Genomic DNA, 15,992 nt, shown 5'->3' with positions numbered 1-15,992 from the left:
CCGAACGTAGACGTTTGACTCGGAGACCAAAACATTAGTTACATGAAAGCTAATATGACTGGTGAGATGCAGTTTTCACCTGAATCAGGCAGGAGCACAAATGACGGAACCGAGAAACATTACGTACCGTCACTGCATACACTCCTCAACAATCAAATTGCAACACCAGGAAGAAAAATTAGTGGACTTATGGAAATCACAAGATATATTCACACGTTAATGATATGCAAATGAAGGAAAAAATGAAAATAACATTTTTACATCTCATTTCTTTAATATCAAGTCCGGGGGCGAACATATCATTGGTGCAGCCAGTGCAGCCGCACAAGGGCCTGAGAGGTTTGGAGGCCCATTTCTACCTTCAAAGCAGGTAGAATTGGGCATTTTAATGAGCTCCTGGGCTGCAAAGGGCCCATATATTCTTCTTGCACAGGGGCACTTTTCTGTCTGTGTCTTCCAGTGATCAAGTGTAAGTACCACACACAAAAATCCCAGCAGTTATACATATTGGCTGCTATCAGTGGGGTTATTAATGGTTGTCTGAAGAATGTTCTGCCTTGCAAATCCACTTGGGCAAATCATCAAGATCCACTACTGGCAGCTCTTTTACAATTTCTGACCAATGACGTCCCTGATGTGCTTGGTGGGAAACAAGTCCAAAGAAGCTGCAGGCCATGGTAACATGTATAGGCCACGCAGGCTGCTCACAGTAGCACGAGCAACATGCAGCCTGGCATTCTTATGTTGAAAAACGTCTCCTGAGACAGTTTGAAGAAATAGCTGCACCACTTCTCACAACCACATCAGAGCTGTTAGGGGTACTTTGCACGCTGCGACATCGCTAGCCGATGCTTGCGATGGTAAGCGCGAAAGTCCCCGCCCCCGTCGCACATGCGATATCTTGTGATAGCTGCCGTAGCGAACATTATCACTACGGCAGCTTCACACGCACTTACTTGCCCTGCGACGTCACTCTAGCCGGCGACCCACCTCCTTCCTAAGGGGGCAGGTCGTGCGGCGTCACAGCGACGTCACACGGCAGGCGGCCAATAGAAGCAGAGGGGCAGAGATGAGCGGGATGTAAACATCCCGTCCACCTTCTCCCTTCCGCATTGCCGGTGGACGGCGGGCGCAGGTAAGGAGATGTTTGTTGGTCCTACGGCTTTACACACAGCGATGTGTGGAGCTGCAGGAACGACAAACAACATTGTACCTGCGGACGCACCGACCTTATTAAAATGAACGACGTGACACAGATCAGCGATTTTTGACTCTTTCACGCTCGTTCATCTTCTCTCCTTGGATTTACACGTTGCGATGTCGTTACCGGCGCCGGATGTACGTCACTTTCGATTTGACCCCGACGATATCGCAGTAGCTATTTCGCAACTTGCAAAGTACCCCTTAGTGTACCTGAAATAGAGTAGAGGGATCTTTTTACTATATATCAGGGGTCGCCAACATGTGACTACGAAGCCACATGTGGCTTGTGGGCTCGTGATGTGTGGCTGTCTGCTAGCTAGTTACTTTCTCATCATGTCTAGAAAACGGTCACTCAGTGGTTAGCACTGCAGTCTTGCAGCGCTGGGATCCTGGGTTTAAATCCCACCAAGGAAAACATCTGCAAGGAGTTTGTATGTTCTCCCCGTGTTTGCGGAGCTTTTCTTCAGTTTCCTCCCACATTCCAAAGACATACAGATGGGGAATTTAGATTATGAGCCCCAATGGGGACAGCGTTCTTGACATATGCATAGCGCTGCGAAATATGTTAGCGCTATATAAAAATAAAGATTTATTTTTAATTTAGATCTTCGGATGGGGACTTTTGTGTGTAGCCCCTCAAACAAGAGCAGATCTGAATGGGGTTAAGATACGAACCCGTGGATCTTGGTGTGCTTCTTCATTGTGATTTCTGTGGAAAAGTTGTGGCTGTCGTTTATATATATATATATATAAAAAAAATGGGACTCTGGGTGTCGCTACTGTAAGGGAAAGAGACTGTGACTCACAACCCTCTCTCAGAGCTGAATGAGGCTCTCAAGGTCTGAAAGGTTGGGGACCTCAGCTATACATAATGTTACGCCACATTATAGTCTTGGGGATAGTGATTTTCATTATTCAATGACTTTTCCATCTTTGTGACACATCTCTGGAATCAGTGTCTCTGCCCATACACCATGCTGCTCTCAGATTGCATAGCAAAAACCTGCTGACATATTCCCTTTAATTTCCCGCAGGCAGATAAAATGCTGTTAAATGAGTCTGGCAGTGACTTTCTCCACTCTCACCATAAAGAACTTATCAACGCTCACCCGACAGTTATCTAAGTTGTATATGTGCCTTAACTCATGAAACAAGGAAATTGGGAAAAGATAGGTGGACATGTTCAGAAAAAAAAACAATTAATAGCAGTGATTTAGTGATATTTTTTTTAGGTCATATGCAAGTGTTAAAGGACCTTGTTAAACACTATATAAACAGGCATAAAGTGGCCTTCCAGAGCTTCACATGTGACATTATCTGATTATAATCTGATGACAGTGAAGTCTGCATCATTCTAAACACAACTCCTATAGGCGTCCTTTGTACTTTTGTTTTCAGAGTTATTTTTCGGAAATAAAATAGGCATTTTTTTGTTTATTTACTATATTGTTTTCTAGTTTTGCTTTAAAATCGCCATCAAAGCAAGAATCCGACTTTACTGATACCGCAAAGGTTTGCCATGTTCCGTATTCTAAATATCAAATGCAGATCAACAGTTGGAAATCCCTAGTAACCTCATCTTCCTGCATCACTTGATTGTAGAAGTACCATAATTAGGATGACCATTGTGTCCACTATACAAAATTCACTTTATTAACTGTGCCCAATAGTCATCATTAATAATACATATTTGTCTTGCGCCCTTTGGTGTGGCCCATCACTTGCCCTTGTGTGTTGGTCTATTTGACATGCATGCCTGTCTTATACTTTTGTGCTGATGAATGACGGGTTCTTTTTCTGGCGGGTGCCACAAAACTCTCCAAATATCAGAGTTTTTTAGCTTTTTATTTTCATTGGTTGAATCTGATACTGACCTAGTGGCAGTGTTATGACACTGAGCGCTGCTTCAGAGCGCTGATGTTTAGGGAGGGACCAGTAAGAGGACAGACTAGGAGAAAAAAGTGGTAATAAAAACTATTGATATATTATTACTGTAGCTAAATGGGTTGTCCACTACTTTAACATTGATGGCCTCTCCTTAGGATAGGTTATCAATGTTTGATCGACCGGGGTCCAACTCCCCCATCGATCAGTTGTTTTCGGTGCCGGCGGCGGTAGCAGGCGGACAGAAATGCAGACTAGGAAGAAGAAGCGTTTATAAAAATTACTGGTATATTATTGCTGTAGTTAAAGAAGTTGCCCACTATGTTTACATTGCCTACCCTTAGGATAGGTCATTCGTCAATGTCTGATTTGCCGGAGTCTGACACCCGGCATCCTCGCTAATCAGTTGTGCTCTGTGGCGGCGGCCACAGGTATCTGGAAATGTTCAGTTCCAGATATGCTCCATTTTCTGATAGTGGCCGTGGTTGGGTACTGCACATCCACCTAATATAAATTTGAAGGGGAGGCGTATGTGCATATCCCGGCTGCGGCCACTATTACTTCAGAACTTAACGTTTACGGCCACAGGCTGCTGCCGGTGCCACCGTGAATAGCTAATTGACAGGGTGCCAGGTGTCAGACCCCAGACAATCAGTTATTGATGAGCTATCCTAAGGGCAGGCCATCAATGTTATCCTCTTTAAGTTTCGTGATTCCCAAATTAGAAGGTAACCTACAGTATTATTAAACTAGGACCCACATAGAAACTGTAGGGTCATACTACTAATTTTGTTCAGACTATGTTGTGTCGCATATATTGCATGCTTGTAATTAAGGGAAATAGGAATCTGTGAGAGGTAATGGTTCAGTGGAAATGAGATTCACAGCGCCTCCTTACTATGTGACTTGTGCAGTCCTACACCTGGGCAGGTTGGGGTAGAAAGTGGCCTCTCAGAGACTCATTGCAGCAAGTAAGGGCAATCACTTGGCTGAGTTGTTGGGAACTTTTGCCGAGGTCAAGTCCTCCATCCCTAGTTTAATGATGACCCAAAACTTTTTTTTACCTCTATAATAAACAACTTGTTATATGCAATGTCAGTGTTGTTCGCTTACATATAAAGTGTTACACTACAGATCAATGGCCTCTTTTTAGGAAGTATGACTACAGAAAGCTTTGTGGGGTTATTATGAGTTTGTGAATATATAAAGTTCATCGAACTGTAAGAGTTTAGATCTAACAGCTGTTATAACTACTGTTCAGTCACTAGTGGACACAAACAGAAAAGGGCCCCTGTTCAAGAACAGTATATGGGCCCTTTGCAGCACAAGAATACTTTAAAATGAACAATTCCACCTGCTTTGGAGGTAGAATGGCCCCCACAACCTCTTGAGCCCCGGAGCGGCTGCACCAATGATAGGGCGCCCCTGTGTTCAGTGATCTAATAAATTACTAGTCTAAACTGAACATCATAGAAATGCTTCAGGGGACTGAAGACCGTTATCTCTTGGCCATCTCCTTACTGATGAGTGACAGTATGTGGCTAATGTCATGATCTGTTTCAATGTACTAATTCATTAATTTCAATAGGATTTTGTAATGTTGCTGAGATACTGAATAAAAACCTAGTAATCCATGGGGCACAAAATTTAGCCACTAATCTTGGTTAACGGTTCTTGAGTCAACAGTCATCAGCGCTATGCAATATTAAATTATTCCACATTTCCAGTCTTACTTTCTTTATAATTTGTGCTATCAGTAATTAGAGATGAACAGATCTTTGGAACATTGATGTCACGCGGTCCTTATCCGATATCACACAATCAACACAGCGAGAAATTAGTGAACAATCCCAAGAACCTTTACAACATGCAAACCAAAAGTTCCATAAAATAATCAACACACAGAGGATAAAACAGTCCATGAACACTCATATTGTCCAGTAAGGCTATGTGCGCACAGTGCGTTTTTGCGCGTTTTTCGGGTGCGTTTTTGGCCTCAAAACTGCAGGACTTTGCTTCCCCAGCAAAGTCTATGAGTTTTCATTTTTGCTGTCCGCACACATCTGTTTTTTTTACCTGCGTTTTTGACTTAAAAAAAAAAATGGACATGTCAGTTCTTTCCTGCGTTTTTCTGCGTTTTCCCCCCATGCAATGCATTGGAAAAACGCAGCAAAACGCAGAGATCAAAAACGCAGCAAAACGCAGCCAAAAACGCACCAAATCGCGGCAAAAACGCATGCGTTTTTTCGACGCAGGTGCGTTTTTGTGCGTTTTTAGCGGCCAAAAACGCACAAAAACGCAGCGTCAAAAAGACGCAGTGTGCGAACCTAGCCTAACGGGATAAATGGCCCAGGAGATGAGTCACAATCTTAAAGCTTGATATTTCAGTGCAGCTCCAGATACTTGTTCTCCATGTGGGCTCCTCCAGCAGTCTGTCCAGGGTAATAAGAGCATCTCCAAGTCTCTCAGGGGGTGCTGGCTATAGCATCATTGTCCCACAAAGGATGAACCTTACTGCTTCTGACCTTGTCCTCCTCAGGCCCCCTCATCCAGGTGTAGGAAGACAGGTTGCATGCTTTACAAGCCCCCGAACCAAGAGATGGTGTCTCAGCGATCAAGGCATTACAGGGGGTGATATTCAGAATTTGGAGAACATGGGAGTCATAAATGGACAGTCAGGAAATGTCAGCAGGGATTCATCCAAAGGCATGGACACATCCAGGCTGCAGATGATAACTGAGCTAATTTAATTATCGGACCTTCTGTAATGTGCTTCAGACTCTAGACATGATGGCAAATACAAAGAATGAACAAAACAACACTCATAAAATCAGTAAAAATATGAGTATAGACAAAAGGATACCCAATCCACCATATCACACCAACATAATTTCATTTTCCCAGTTCACTAAATTTGCCCCCGAAATTTGATTTGTGCTGATTAAATGTGCCACAAATCGCAATATTGAAAAGCCAGTAATTCTTTGAAAAAAAAAAAGGTTTAATGTTGCCCTTCTTGTTTGTCAGTGTGGGAAGAATATTAAAAAGTCTGTTATTACCAAGTCAATCACACTGACTATAAAGGTTCAGCGCTTCCCTATCTGCCACTTGAATCTTTGGGTTATTATTCAGACTGAAATGATCACTTTTCAATCTGCTTGAGCGCTGTAGTACACAACAATCAGATTAGGTATTTTTCTATCCCTAAGTGGAATAAACTATACTCCTGATCTCCTGTCCCTAATGGCACTGATTTACCAATCCCCATTTTTATACTGGCGTTACTAGCTCCTTTGAGCGTCAGCACTAGACCATGGATGTAGGGGCATTATGGTGAAGCCTGCACGGCTGTTTCAGATGCCACCAACCCACTCTCTGATCTTCAGTAGTGGGTGACATATTTTAATTCATGGGGACCTACAAATTTCTAGAAATTTGACTTGAAATTGACCTGATCAGCTCTTATCAGTAGGGTGTTGAAATATTCTAGGCAGACTATTTATGTCTCTTTATAAGTAAATATTCTATGGGAATCCATATCACAAATTCGAGATTTTAGCATCATAGTAGTATGGACATGACATGTAAATTCAATGATGTTCCTGCTACAATGGTTAAACAGTTGGGCATAACATAATGTATAATGCAGCTTCATCCTCTGTAATGGTTATAAATGATCATCAGTTAGTATGATTTAATATCATGAGCAACGCATATAGAAGTCTGGAGTTACTCTCACCGGGAAAATATCACTGGGAAAAAAAATGCATTGAGAGGCATCGTTGAGGAAGAACTAGGCAGGAAAATTACACCAACCAATCAGAGCACTGTCTCTGGCAACCAATCCTACGATCTCTGCAAAGACCCATAATGGATCGTTTTCTGTCCCAAGTCCAGTTACTCACTTAATATTTTCAATCTGTCCTGGCAATGAAGGAGTCAATTACCAATTAATTCAAACTACCTTTCTCTCTCCGGGAGGTGGCTCTTCAGAGCAGGGTCCCTTCCTCAACACATAGCTCATCCTGACCTGCCATCTCCAGCCTTTCTGTAGAGGTAGAAAAGACTGCAACATAAATTCATACCGGACTCCGATCAACAAATGGAAGAGCTGAGCTGTAAATGCTTTTGTTGTGCTCAGTAAAAGTAACCAGATGTTTGCGGATGACACACAATAGGATGTTGGTCAGAGCTATTCTGTATTTCATTGAAAAAAGGAGTGGAACAACCCATCTGCATCTCCCTCGCTCTCTCCCTCTCACACACACAGTTACAAGTGGCTTCAGTGCCTGAAGACTGAGTCTGCAGCTGCTGCATTGTACACGGCTTTCTTGGAATACAGCAAAGGCTCATTTCTATCTGGAATCTAACTAGTGTGACCCAAAGAAGAGAAATGCATCAGCCACAAGACGGAGACGTGAGCTGTATCCATAATTCCAGGATGGAAGTGCAAAGAACAGACCATTGTCTCTTCGAGGTCAAGTCCATACTGCAACGCTGGTCAATAATTTTGTTTTAAAACTCTTGCCAAAAGATCAGAACAATAGGACGATCTGAAGGCTGATGGTCACCGTACGTCGGAGGGCTTCAAAAAGTTGTCAATATTCATAAGACAGAGAAGTGAGTGAGGATATATTTCCACCAAGACTGACCTAAGAAAAATCAATGGTGCAAATGTCAACTTTCCTATCCTGAAGATATTGTCTCCATTTTTGATCTTGCGGCATTCAACGGTATATTGTCGAGAACAAACTGATTTTTTTTCCTTCTCTGTTGGTAAACATTAGCCATGGCTGCCGCTATTGCCAGCTCTCTGATTAGGCAAAAAAGACAAGCTCGAGAAAGGGAAAAATCCAATGCCTGTAAATGTGTTAGCAGCCCCAGCAAAGGCAAAGGGAACTGTGAAAAAAATAAACTCAATGTCTTCTCTCGGGTCAAACTGTTCGGGTCTAAAAAGAGGAGAAGACGACGACCAGGTTTGACACCTTTTTATGGTCTACCTTCATTCATCAGTCATGCTTAATCAAGAATTGGGTTTGTGTAGCCATGATGATGGGGATATATCTTAATCCATATATCACTTGTATGAATTCACTGGGGTGCGCCATTATAATATTAAAGGACCTATAGGCAAAGTAGATGGTGATGATAAGTTAATGTACAGGGCATGGCGTCTTCCACCTGATTGGAGGGTGTTGGGATATTCTAGGCAGACTATTTATGACTCTTTCTCAGTAGGTTTCTGCGTGAACATTCTATGGGAAACCATATCACAAATTCGAGATTTTAGCATCCTACTAGTATAGACATGACATTATCTAACTGTATCATCCACCTACAATTCGCCGGTGAAATTTAATATTGACATTTCATAATATCTTTTACTCCGAAACAGCTAAAATACACACACCTACCATCATTTCCATGAGGGTATCAATCAGACTTTCCCTCCTGCTGTAAACATATTATTTAGCATTCATGGTTTTCATTTCAGCAGCAGCTTGTTACGCAGAGAAGGGAATTCCCTTTGCCGGTCATGTTTATTTCATAAATCATAAGAAAAAATTCTGTTTTATTTCTCCTCTTGTGGGTATCGAGTCTATCGACACAATAGGCAGATGGTAAGATATGGAATTTGTAATATACAGAGGTAGCAAAGACAAGCTTGTTATTTGCCACCAAATACTGTAATATTTCATTTCATATTGCATATGTTTTAATCAATGTCTACAAAGATCTATGACATCTCTAGTATATGGGTTCTTCCCAAAGATCTATAACATCTCTAGTATATGGATTCTTCACAAACATCTACGACATCTCTAGTATATGGGTTCTTCACAAAGATCTACGACATCTCTGGTATATGGGTTCTTCATAAAGATCTACGAAATCTCTCATATATGAGTTCTTCACAAAGATCTATGACATCTCTCGTATATGATTTCTTCACAAACATCTATGACATCTCTAGTATATGGGTTATTCACAAAAATTTTCAACATCTCAAGTATATGGGTTCTTCACAAAGATCTATGACATCTCTAGCATATAGGTTCTTCACAAAGATCTATGACATCTCTAGTATATGGGTTCTTCACAAAGATCTATGACATCTCTAGTATATGGGTTCTTCACAAAGATTTACGACATCTCTAGTATATTGGTTCTTTTCAGAGATCTACGACATCTCTAGTATATGGATTCTTCACAAAGATCTATGACATCTCCAGTATATGAGTTCTTCACAAAGAGCCATGACATCTCTAGTATATGGGTTCTTTACAAAGATCTACGACATCTCTAGTATATGGGTTCTTCACAAAGATCTATGACATGTCCAGTATATGGGTTCTTCACAAAGATCCATGACATCTCTAGTATATGGGTTCTTTACAAAGATCTACGACATCTCTAGTATATGGGTTCTTCACAAAGATCTATGACATCTCCAGTAAATAGGTTCTTCACAAAGATCTATGACATCTCTAGTATATGGGTGCTTTTTTTTTACAATAAACCCACAATGTTTGACTTTTATTGGATGCTTCCATTGCCCTTCCATGATGAGTAATCTATACGTTAATGCCAATTAACAAATTGTATACTTGATTTATGACCTGTAATGTGATAAGCATGTAGTCCTAATCGACACCTTGTGTTATTTACTTACAGAGCCTCAACTCAAAGGTATAGTCACAAAACTCTATAGCCGGCAAGGCTACCACTTGCAGCTCCAAGCAGATGGCACAATCGATGGCACAAAGGAGGAGGAGAGCAGTTACAGTAAGTAGATCTTAACCTTCTTTTCATCACCAACCATATCTACGTGTTTTTTCTGACACTGTGCACAGCCGTGGTCAGCCACCGAACCACAGAGGTGGGTTAGACATCTGAGCTGTAATTTTCCAGGCAAAAAAAAAAGTAATAACTGCGATGTTATTAATTTATGACACAGAAAAGCTACAGAACAGGGCGAGGTTGTTGTCAACTAGGAGAGAATCAGACAAATATCTCCATGGAGATTTGGACATGTCCTCTACATTGTATCACAGTTCATAATAAAGGACATATATTCACCCACACATCTTGCCAATAATAGATTGATTTCCACTTCATTTTTACCCAATTATTACTTTAACCCCTTCTTCCCCTGAGGAGCACAAACACACACACACACGTACACACACGCACACACGCACACACACGCACCTCTGAATGATCCGAGGCCATCAACATCCAATGGGGTTATTTTGGCTCCTTAATTTAAAGTTATCATCTCTAGCGTCTTCGAAGAGTTTATTACACCCTTACAGACGCAGAAGTGTTTTATCACTTAGTCTTCTGGAAAGTTCCATTGTCTTAAGTCAGAGTGATAAGTGGTATTTTTAGACTCATAAAAGCAGATATGGAAGGCAGATGGCCCCGAAATGCTGGAATGTGAATCCATTTAGGATGACAGCAAAAGCATCAGGAATTATTTCCAGATAATGTGCAGTGAAGCTTACTCTGTGCAAAGGTTGTTTTTTTATTAGTATAATATCTATTGTATTTTTAATGTAGGATTTGTCTATTGTTAAAGCCCTGAGCCTTCTTTTAGGATTCCATACAGTAGTGCGGTGGGGGTCACTGTTCCTTCTTTGAATCTTGGAAATAATAGAGTTAAAGTTTTCGCACTTTGCACACAGGTAAAGCTCATATTGGGTTTGTGAACCTCATGATAAAGCTGTGTTAACTCTTTAATTTCCATCCAAAGTAAATACTATCTGGGAGTGGGGGTGCAGGAATGTTTAACTAGAACCTCCATCTATCGATGCATGTATGCTAGGGCATGCACCATATTTACCAGAATATGTTTTTTTTATAACAACCTTATGTCATTGGAGGGGGGGTGACATAATATGTTGATATATTGTGGGAGATTGCTTATATGCATTATACCCAGGACAGGCTCCAAACTGATGCCAAAAAAATCGATAGTCCAGACTTGCCACATCCGGTGTTTATATCAACTGATCAGATTTTGAGAATGAAACATACAATATCGTCTGCACTGTATAGCTACATGGTCCCTATTATGTTTAGATTCCTTCTTCTGATATCGGCAGGGTCCGCCATCTATCTAATACATACAGAGACCTTTGGATTATAAGGATCGGGTAGTTTAAACGTAAACACCCAAATGACCCAACCATTTATTTCTTAACTGTCTGGAGAAGCTTCCCCCACTCTCCATAATAAAAACACATGAACGCTCAACCAAGTCGAGCGTTCATGTGTATGAAAGCGTCAAGAGAGATAGCTATCCACCGGACGAAAGTTGCGTCTATATGGCTAGGCTTTTTGTCACTGTTCAATGGACTCGGAACACAAATATCCTATATATTCCTTTATTTACGTCCAAGATTCCCTGCCTGCTGCTTTCATCAGATTTTTTAATTAAGACAGGGACAGTGGCACCTTTAAGTTTCTACCAGAGCTATCTGAGAATAATCAGCCATTCATCAGCTTTTGCAATTTCTCAGCAATGACTTTAGCGTTTTTCGTTAACCTCTGTTAAATTAGTTTAACCCAAGTAATTGCGCTGCATAGAACATCATTAGCAGATAAAGTTCAAGTTTGAATGCTTAATGTTCAGCAAACTTTTAAATTATTTAATTTGTCTGATCTATGATTCACTAAGATTCACTTAACACTTAAAAAAGTAAAAAAAAAATTATAAAAAAACAAAATAAGAAAAACCTATTTGTGTAATAATTTTATATAGTTTATTTCTTGTAACTTCCATAGAATTAATATATACACAGTGTTGTACAGACTGTGGCCCACATTTATTAAGGTGCCTGTTTTTTCTGCCATATTTTAAGAAAAACCTCTTAAAGGAGTTGGCCAACTCCATGAGCATTACTAGAAATAGTTTACAATGGTCTAAGATAACAAAAGGAGTAAAGGGGGTTTTACATGCAACGACATCGCTAACGAAATGTCGTTGGGGGTCACGGAATTCGTGTCGCACATCTGACCTCGTTAGCGAGGTCGTTGCATGTGAAACGCGCGAACGACTGCTAACAATCAAAATTACTCACCATATCGTTGATCGTTGACACGCCGTTCTAATCTCAAATATCGTTGCTGCTTCAGGACGCAGGTTGTTCGTCGTTCCTGAGGCAGCACACATCGCTACGTGTGACACCCCAGGAATGAGGAACAACATCGTACCTGCGGCCGCTGGCAATGAGGAAGGAAGGAGGTGGGCAGGATGTTCCGGCCGCTCATCTCCGCCCCTCCGCTTCTATTGGGCGGCCGCTTAGTGACGCCACTGTGACACCGAACAAACCTCCCCCTTAGAAAGGAGGCGGTTCGCCGGCCACAGTGATGTCGCTAGGCAGGTAAGTATGTGTGAGGGAGACTAACGATGTTTTGCGCCACAGGCAGTGATTTGCCCGTGACACACAACCGACGGGGGCGGGTGCTTTCACCAGCGACATCGCTAGCGATGTCGCTGTGTCTAAAGTAGCCTTAAGACTTGCCCAAAGCAACTTTACTGTTAAGAGTCCAGCGCTAGAGAACAACTTCTTTGGCAATCCTGTTGAAGCGCGAGCTACCGCGCGAAACAAGCACGAGCTACCGCGCGAAACAAGCACGAGCTACCGCGTGAAACAAGCGCGACCTACAGCACGAAACGGCCGACATCATCCACTCATGCCCAGCATCCCCTTCCAATTGAATCGGTTTTACAGGTGACATAAAGGACTATTTTAAGCTATTTGGTGAGTGACAACCTTTCTCCTTTCTACTTTCTTCTTTTTCGCTGTAAAGCAAGACTTGCCCAATCAATCCACCGCTTTTCCAGTGACGCCACCTCCCTATTAGTATACGCAGCTCTTTTTGCCGGCATCTAGCAATGATATTTTAATGGGCCACATCGGAGCTATCACTTCTACAACCAGCAGGACTGACATCATCACTTGTATGCCGCAGTGGAAGGGGATTTATAAGGCCATGATTATTTATCTTGGTATTTTAAACTCGAAAACTTCACGTAAAAAAAGCCTAAGAATTAAGGCCCATGGATGCCACAGTGGAAGGGGATTCATAAGACCACTATATCTTCTTCTTATTTTAGACTCATAAACTTTTCTAGTAACATTTTTTTTACAGAATTTGTCAACAGAATTCATGGTCCACAATGGCATAACGTGAGGGGTATTGGTGGGGGGGGGGGGGGGCGAGGCACAAGAATAGTTGGCCCAGGTATTAAATGCTTTAGGGGCAAAATGTTGTGCTCTCCGACACTTTTAAGTGATCTGGCATCAGGCATCACATTTTTTTTAGAGCAACAGTGCCTACGCAATGGCCAAAGAGCTAATTAGTTATCTTTGTCGCTTTTACCACTGTATATTTTCCGCACCTTCCCACAAATTGCTATATATTCCTGCAAATGGAAATTTTGCAAGATAATAGTAATTAACATTTGCATTCGATATAGCAAATTTTCTACTTGTATGACTTAGGGGCTCAGGACCACCTTCCGCTTGCACCCAGCCTTATACTGCATGCACGCAAATCTCTCTTCAGGTCATGTGCAATGTGCACATTGACAGCCTGTTCTGTATTGCTGGGTCAGATCAATAGAGCCAGCAACAGAACAGTGCTCTCAGTCAGTGTCAGCGTACACAGCGGCATTCAGAGACTAGCGCCACCCCCACAAATGATGTCACTTACAGCCTTTTTCTCCTGATGACGCTTTGTTTGAGTATCCCAGCATGCACTGGGATTCTCAAACAAAGCATCATAGCACAGGAAATAGGGGGCAAAAATTCAAAACTAATTAGATAGTGTAGTTAGGTAACAGTAGGGAATTGTTTATGTAAATATATTGAAAAATAGTTAAGATTACAGCACTGAATAGATAGGGATTTAGATTAAAATGTCTTTGACTTTTGGGCCACCCTTTTAAGTAAACATGTAAAGCAAGGGAAGTTAATTCAATCTGTGCAGCTGATTATAAATGAATATTCAGGAAGGAGTTGAAGAAGATAGCTAATTGCCAACGCGTTTCACAGTCAATCTGACTCCTTCCTCAGGACAACCACATAAAACAAAAACATTTTCTTCAATTCCTGTCCTGGATCTTCACTTATAATAAACAATGCAGATTGAATCCGCTCCCTTTGGTTTAGTTCTATGCTCGAATCCATTTTGACCGATGTGTCTCACAAAATACCATCAGGTGAGCACATGATACTCATCGATAGACCATATTGCGTTTTTTGCTCTTTTTTACCTTTATGTAAAATAGCATATACAGTATATCACAACAGTGAGTACACCCCTCACATTGTTGGAACTATTACATTATATCTTTTCATGGGAGAACACTGCAGATCTGACACTGATACAATGTACATTAGTCAGCGTACAGCTTGTATAAAAGTGTAACTTTGGTGTGACTACTAACTACCTCAATAAACAGCCATTAATGTTTAAACCACTGGCAACAAAAGTGAGTACACCCCTAAGTGCAAATGGTCAAATTGTGTCCAATTAGTCATTTTCCCTCCCATTAGTGTTACAAGGGCTCAGGTGTGAATGGGGAGCAGGTGTGTTACATTCAAAAGCCTCTAATTGTCGGGAAGATGTGCATTTGGCACTCTAAAGGGTACTTTACACGCTGCAATATCGGTATAGATATCGCTAGCGAGCGTACCTGCCCCCGACGGTTGTGCGACACCAGCAAATCGCTGCCCGTGGCGCACAACATCGCTTACACTCGTCACACGGACTTACCTTCCCTGCGACGTCGCTCTGGCCAGCGAACCGCCTCCTTTCTAAGGGGGCAGTTCGTGCGGCGTCACGTGACGTCACACGGCAGCCGTCCAATAGAAGCGGAGGGGCGGAGATGAGCCGGCGGAAGATCCTGCCCACCTCCTTCCTTCCTTCTTTTCCGGTGGACGCAGGTAGGAGATGTTCGTCATTCCTGCGGTGTCACACGTAGCAGTGTGGTGGTGCAGGAACGACGAACAACATCGTAGCTACAGCACCAACGATATTAAGGAAAGGAGCGACGTGTCAACGATCAATGATTTTTGACATTTTTGCAATCGTTGATCGTCGCTCCTTGGTGTCACATGCTGCGATGTCGCTAACGAAACCGGATGTGCGTCACTAACGACGTGACCCCGTCGTTAGCGATGTTGCAGCATGTGAAGCACCCTTTAGGACTTTTTTGTTCTCGTATTGAACTCTTTAAAGCAAAACATGCCTCATTAATATCCAAGTGACCCCTGACTACGGAAAATGGATGATAACCAACCATTTATTTGTTTGGCATGTGCATGTCTAATATCACACTACTATAAGGGTATAAGCGCACGTTGCGTTCTGCCGTGACAAATATTCCATAGCGTTTTATCACTGCATGTGCATTTCAGAACGTAGCCAAAACGCTGCGTTTTGGATGCATTTTGAAAGCAGAATGAATGCAGAATTCATGCGTTCTGGATGCTTACTCTACCATAGACAGAGAGAGAAAAGATTCTGGAACACACAAAAGAAGTGACATGTTGCTTTTTAGAACGCATCGATTTTGTCAACAAATTTGGTATCCAAAACGCTGCATTTCAAAACGCAACGTGCACATGGAATTTGCTGACTTTTCATAGACTTTGCTGAGGAAAAAGAACACACGCATTTACACTGCAGTTTAAAACACTGCGAAGACGCATGAAAAAACGCAACGTGCGCACACAGCCTTACAAGTATATGTGCAAAAAAAACCAAACATGCACAATTTATGAGTTAGCAGTTGTGTTCAAATTTCTGAATTATGGAGATTTTCCTTTTGGCTTTAAAAAATAGTAAACGCCTATGGCTTGTCTGTCTCACAATGCAGAAAGGACACT

The 15,992-nt window shown here is 41.8% G+C and overlaps 1 protein-coding gene across 5 annotated transcripts in view; it reads left to right on the top strand.

Moving 5' to 3' along the window:
* The window catches only part of FGF13 (fibroblast growth factor 13), a 539,181-nt gene that overhangs the window by 436,050 nt on the left and 87,139 nt on the right, over positions 1-15,992 (top strand). For 4 of the 5 annotated variants that reach the window (XM_075323769.1, XM_075323768.1, XM_075323771.1 and 1 more), the window contains one exon: positions 9,763-9,873. In XM_075323769.1, the coding sequence (XP_075179884.1) occupies positions 9,763-9,873 (111 nt within the window). Of the gene's footprint in view, positions 1-7,067; positions 8,064-9,762; positions 9,874-15,992 lie in introns of those variants that run through there. The other variant, XM_075323770.1, reaches the window with a different exon arrangement.

Source organism: Anomaloglossus baeobatrachus, chromosome 9 (assembly GCF_048569485.1).
Source record: "Anomaloglossus baeobatrachus isolate aAnoBae1 chromosome 9, aAnoBae1.hap1, whole genome shotgun sequence".
Classification (NCBI taxonomy): Eukaryota; Metazoa; Chordata; class Amphibia; order Anura; family Aromobatidae; genus Anomaloglossus; species Anomaloglossus baeobatrachus.
The sequence above is the reverse complement of the archived record's forward strand: the minus strand, read 5'-3'. Positions and strand labels throughout refer to the sequence as shown.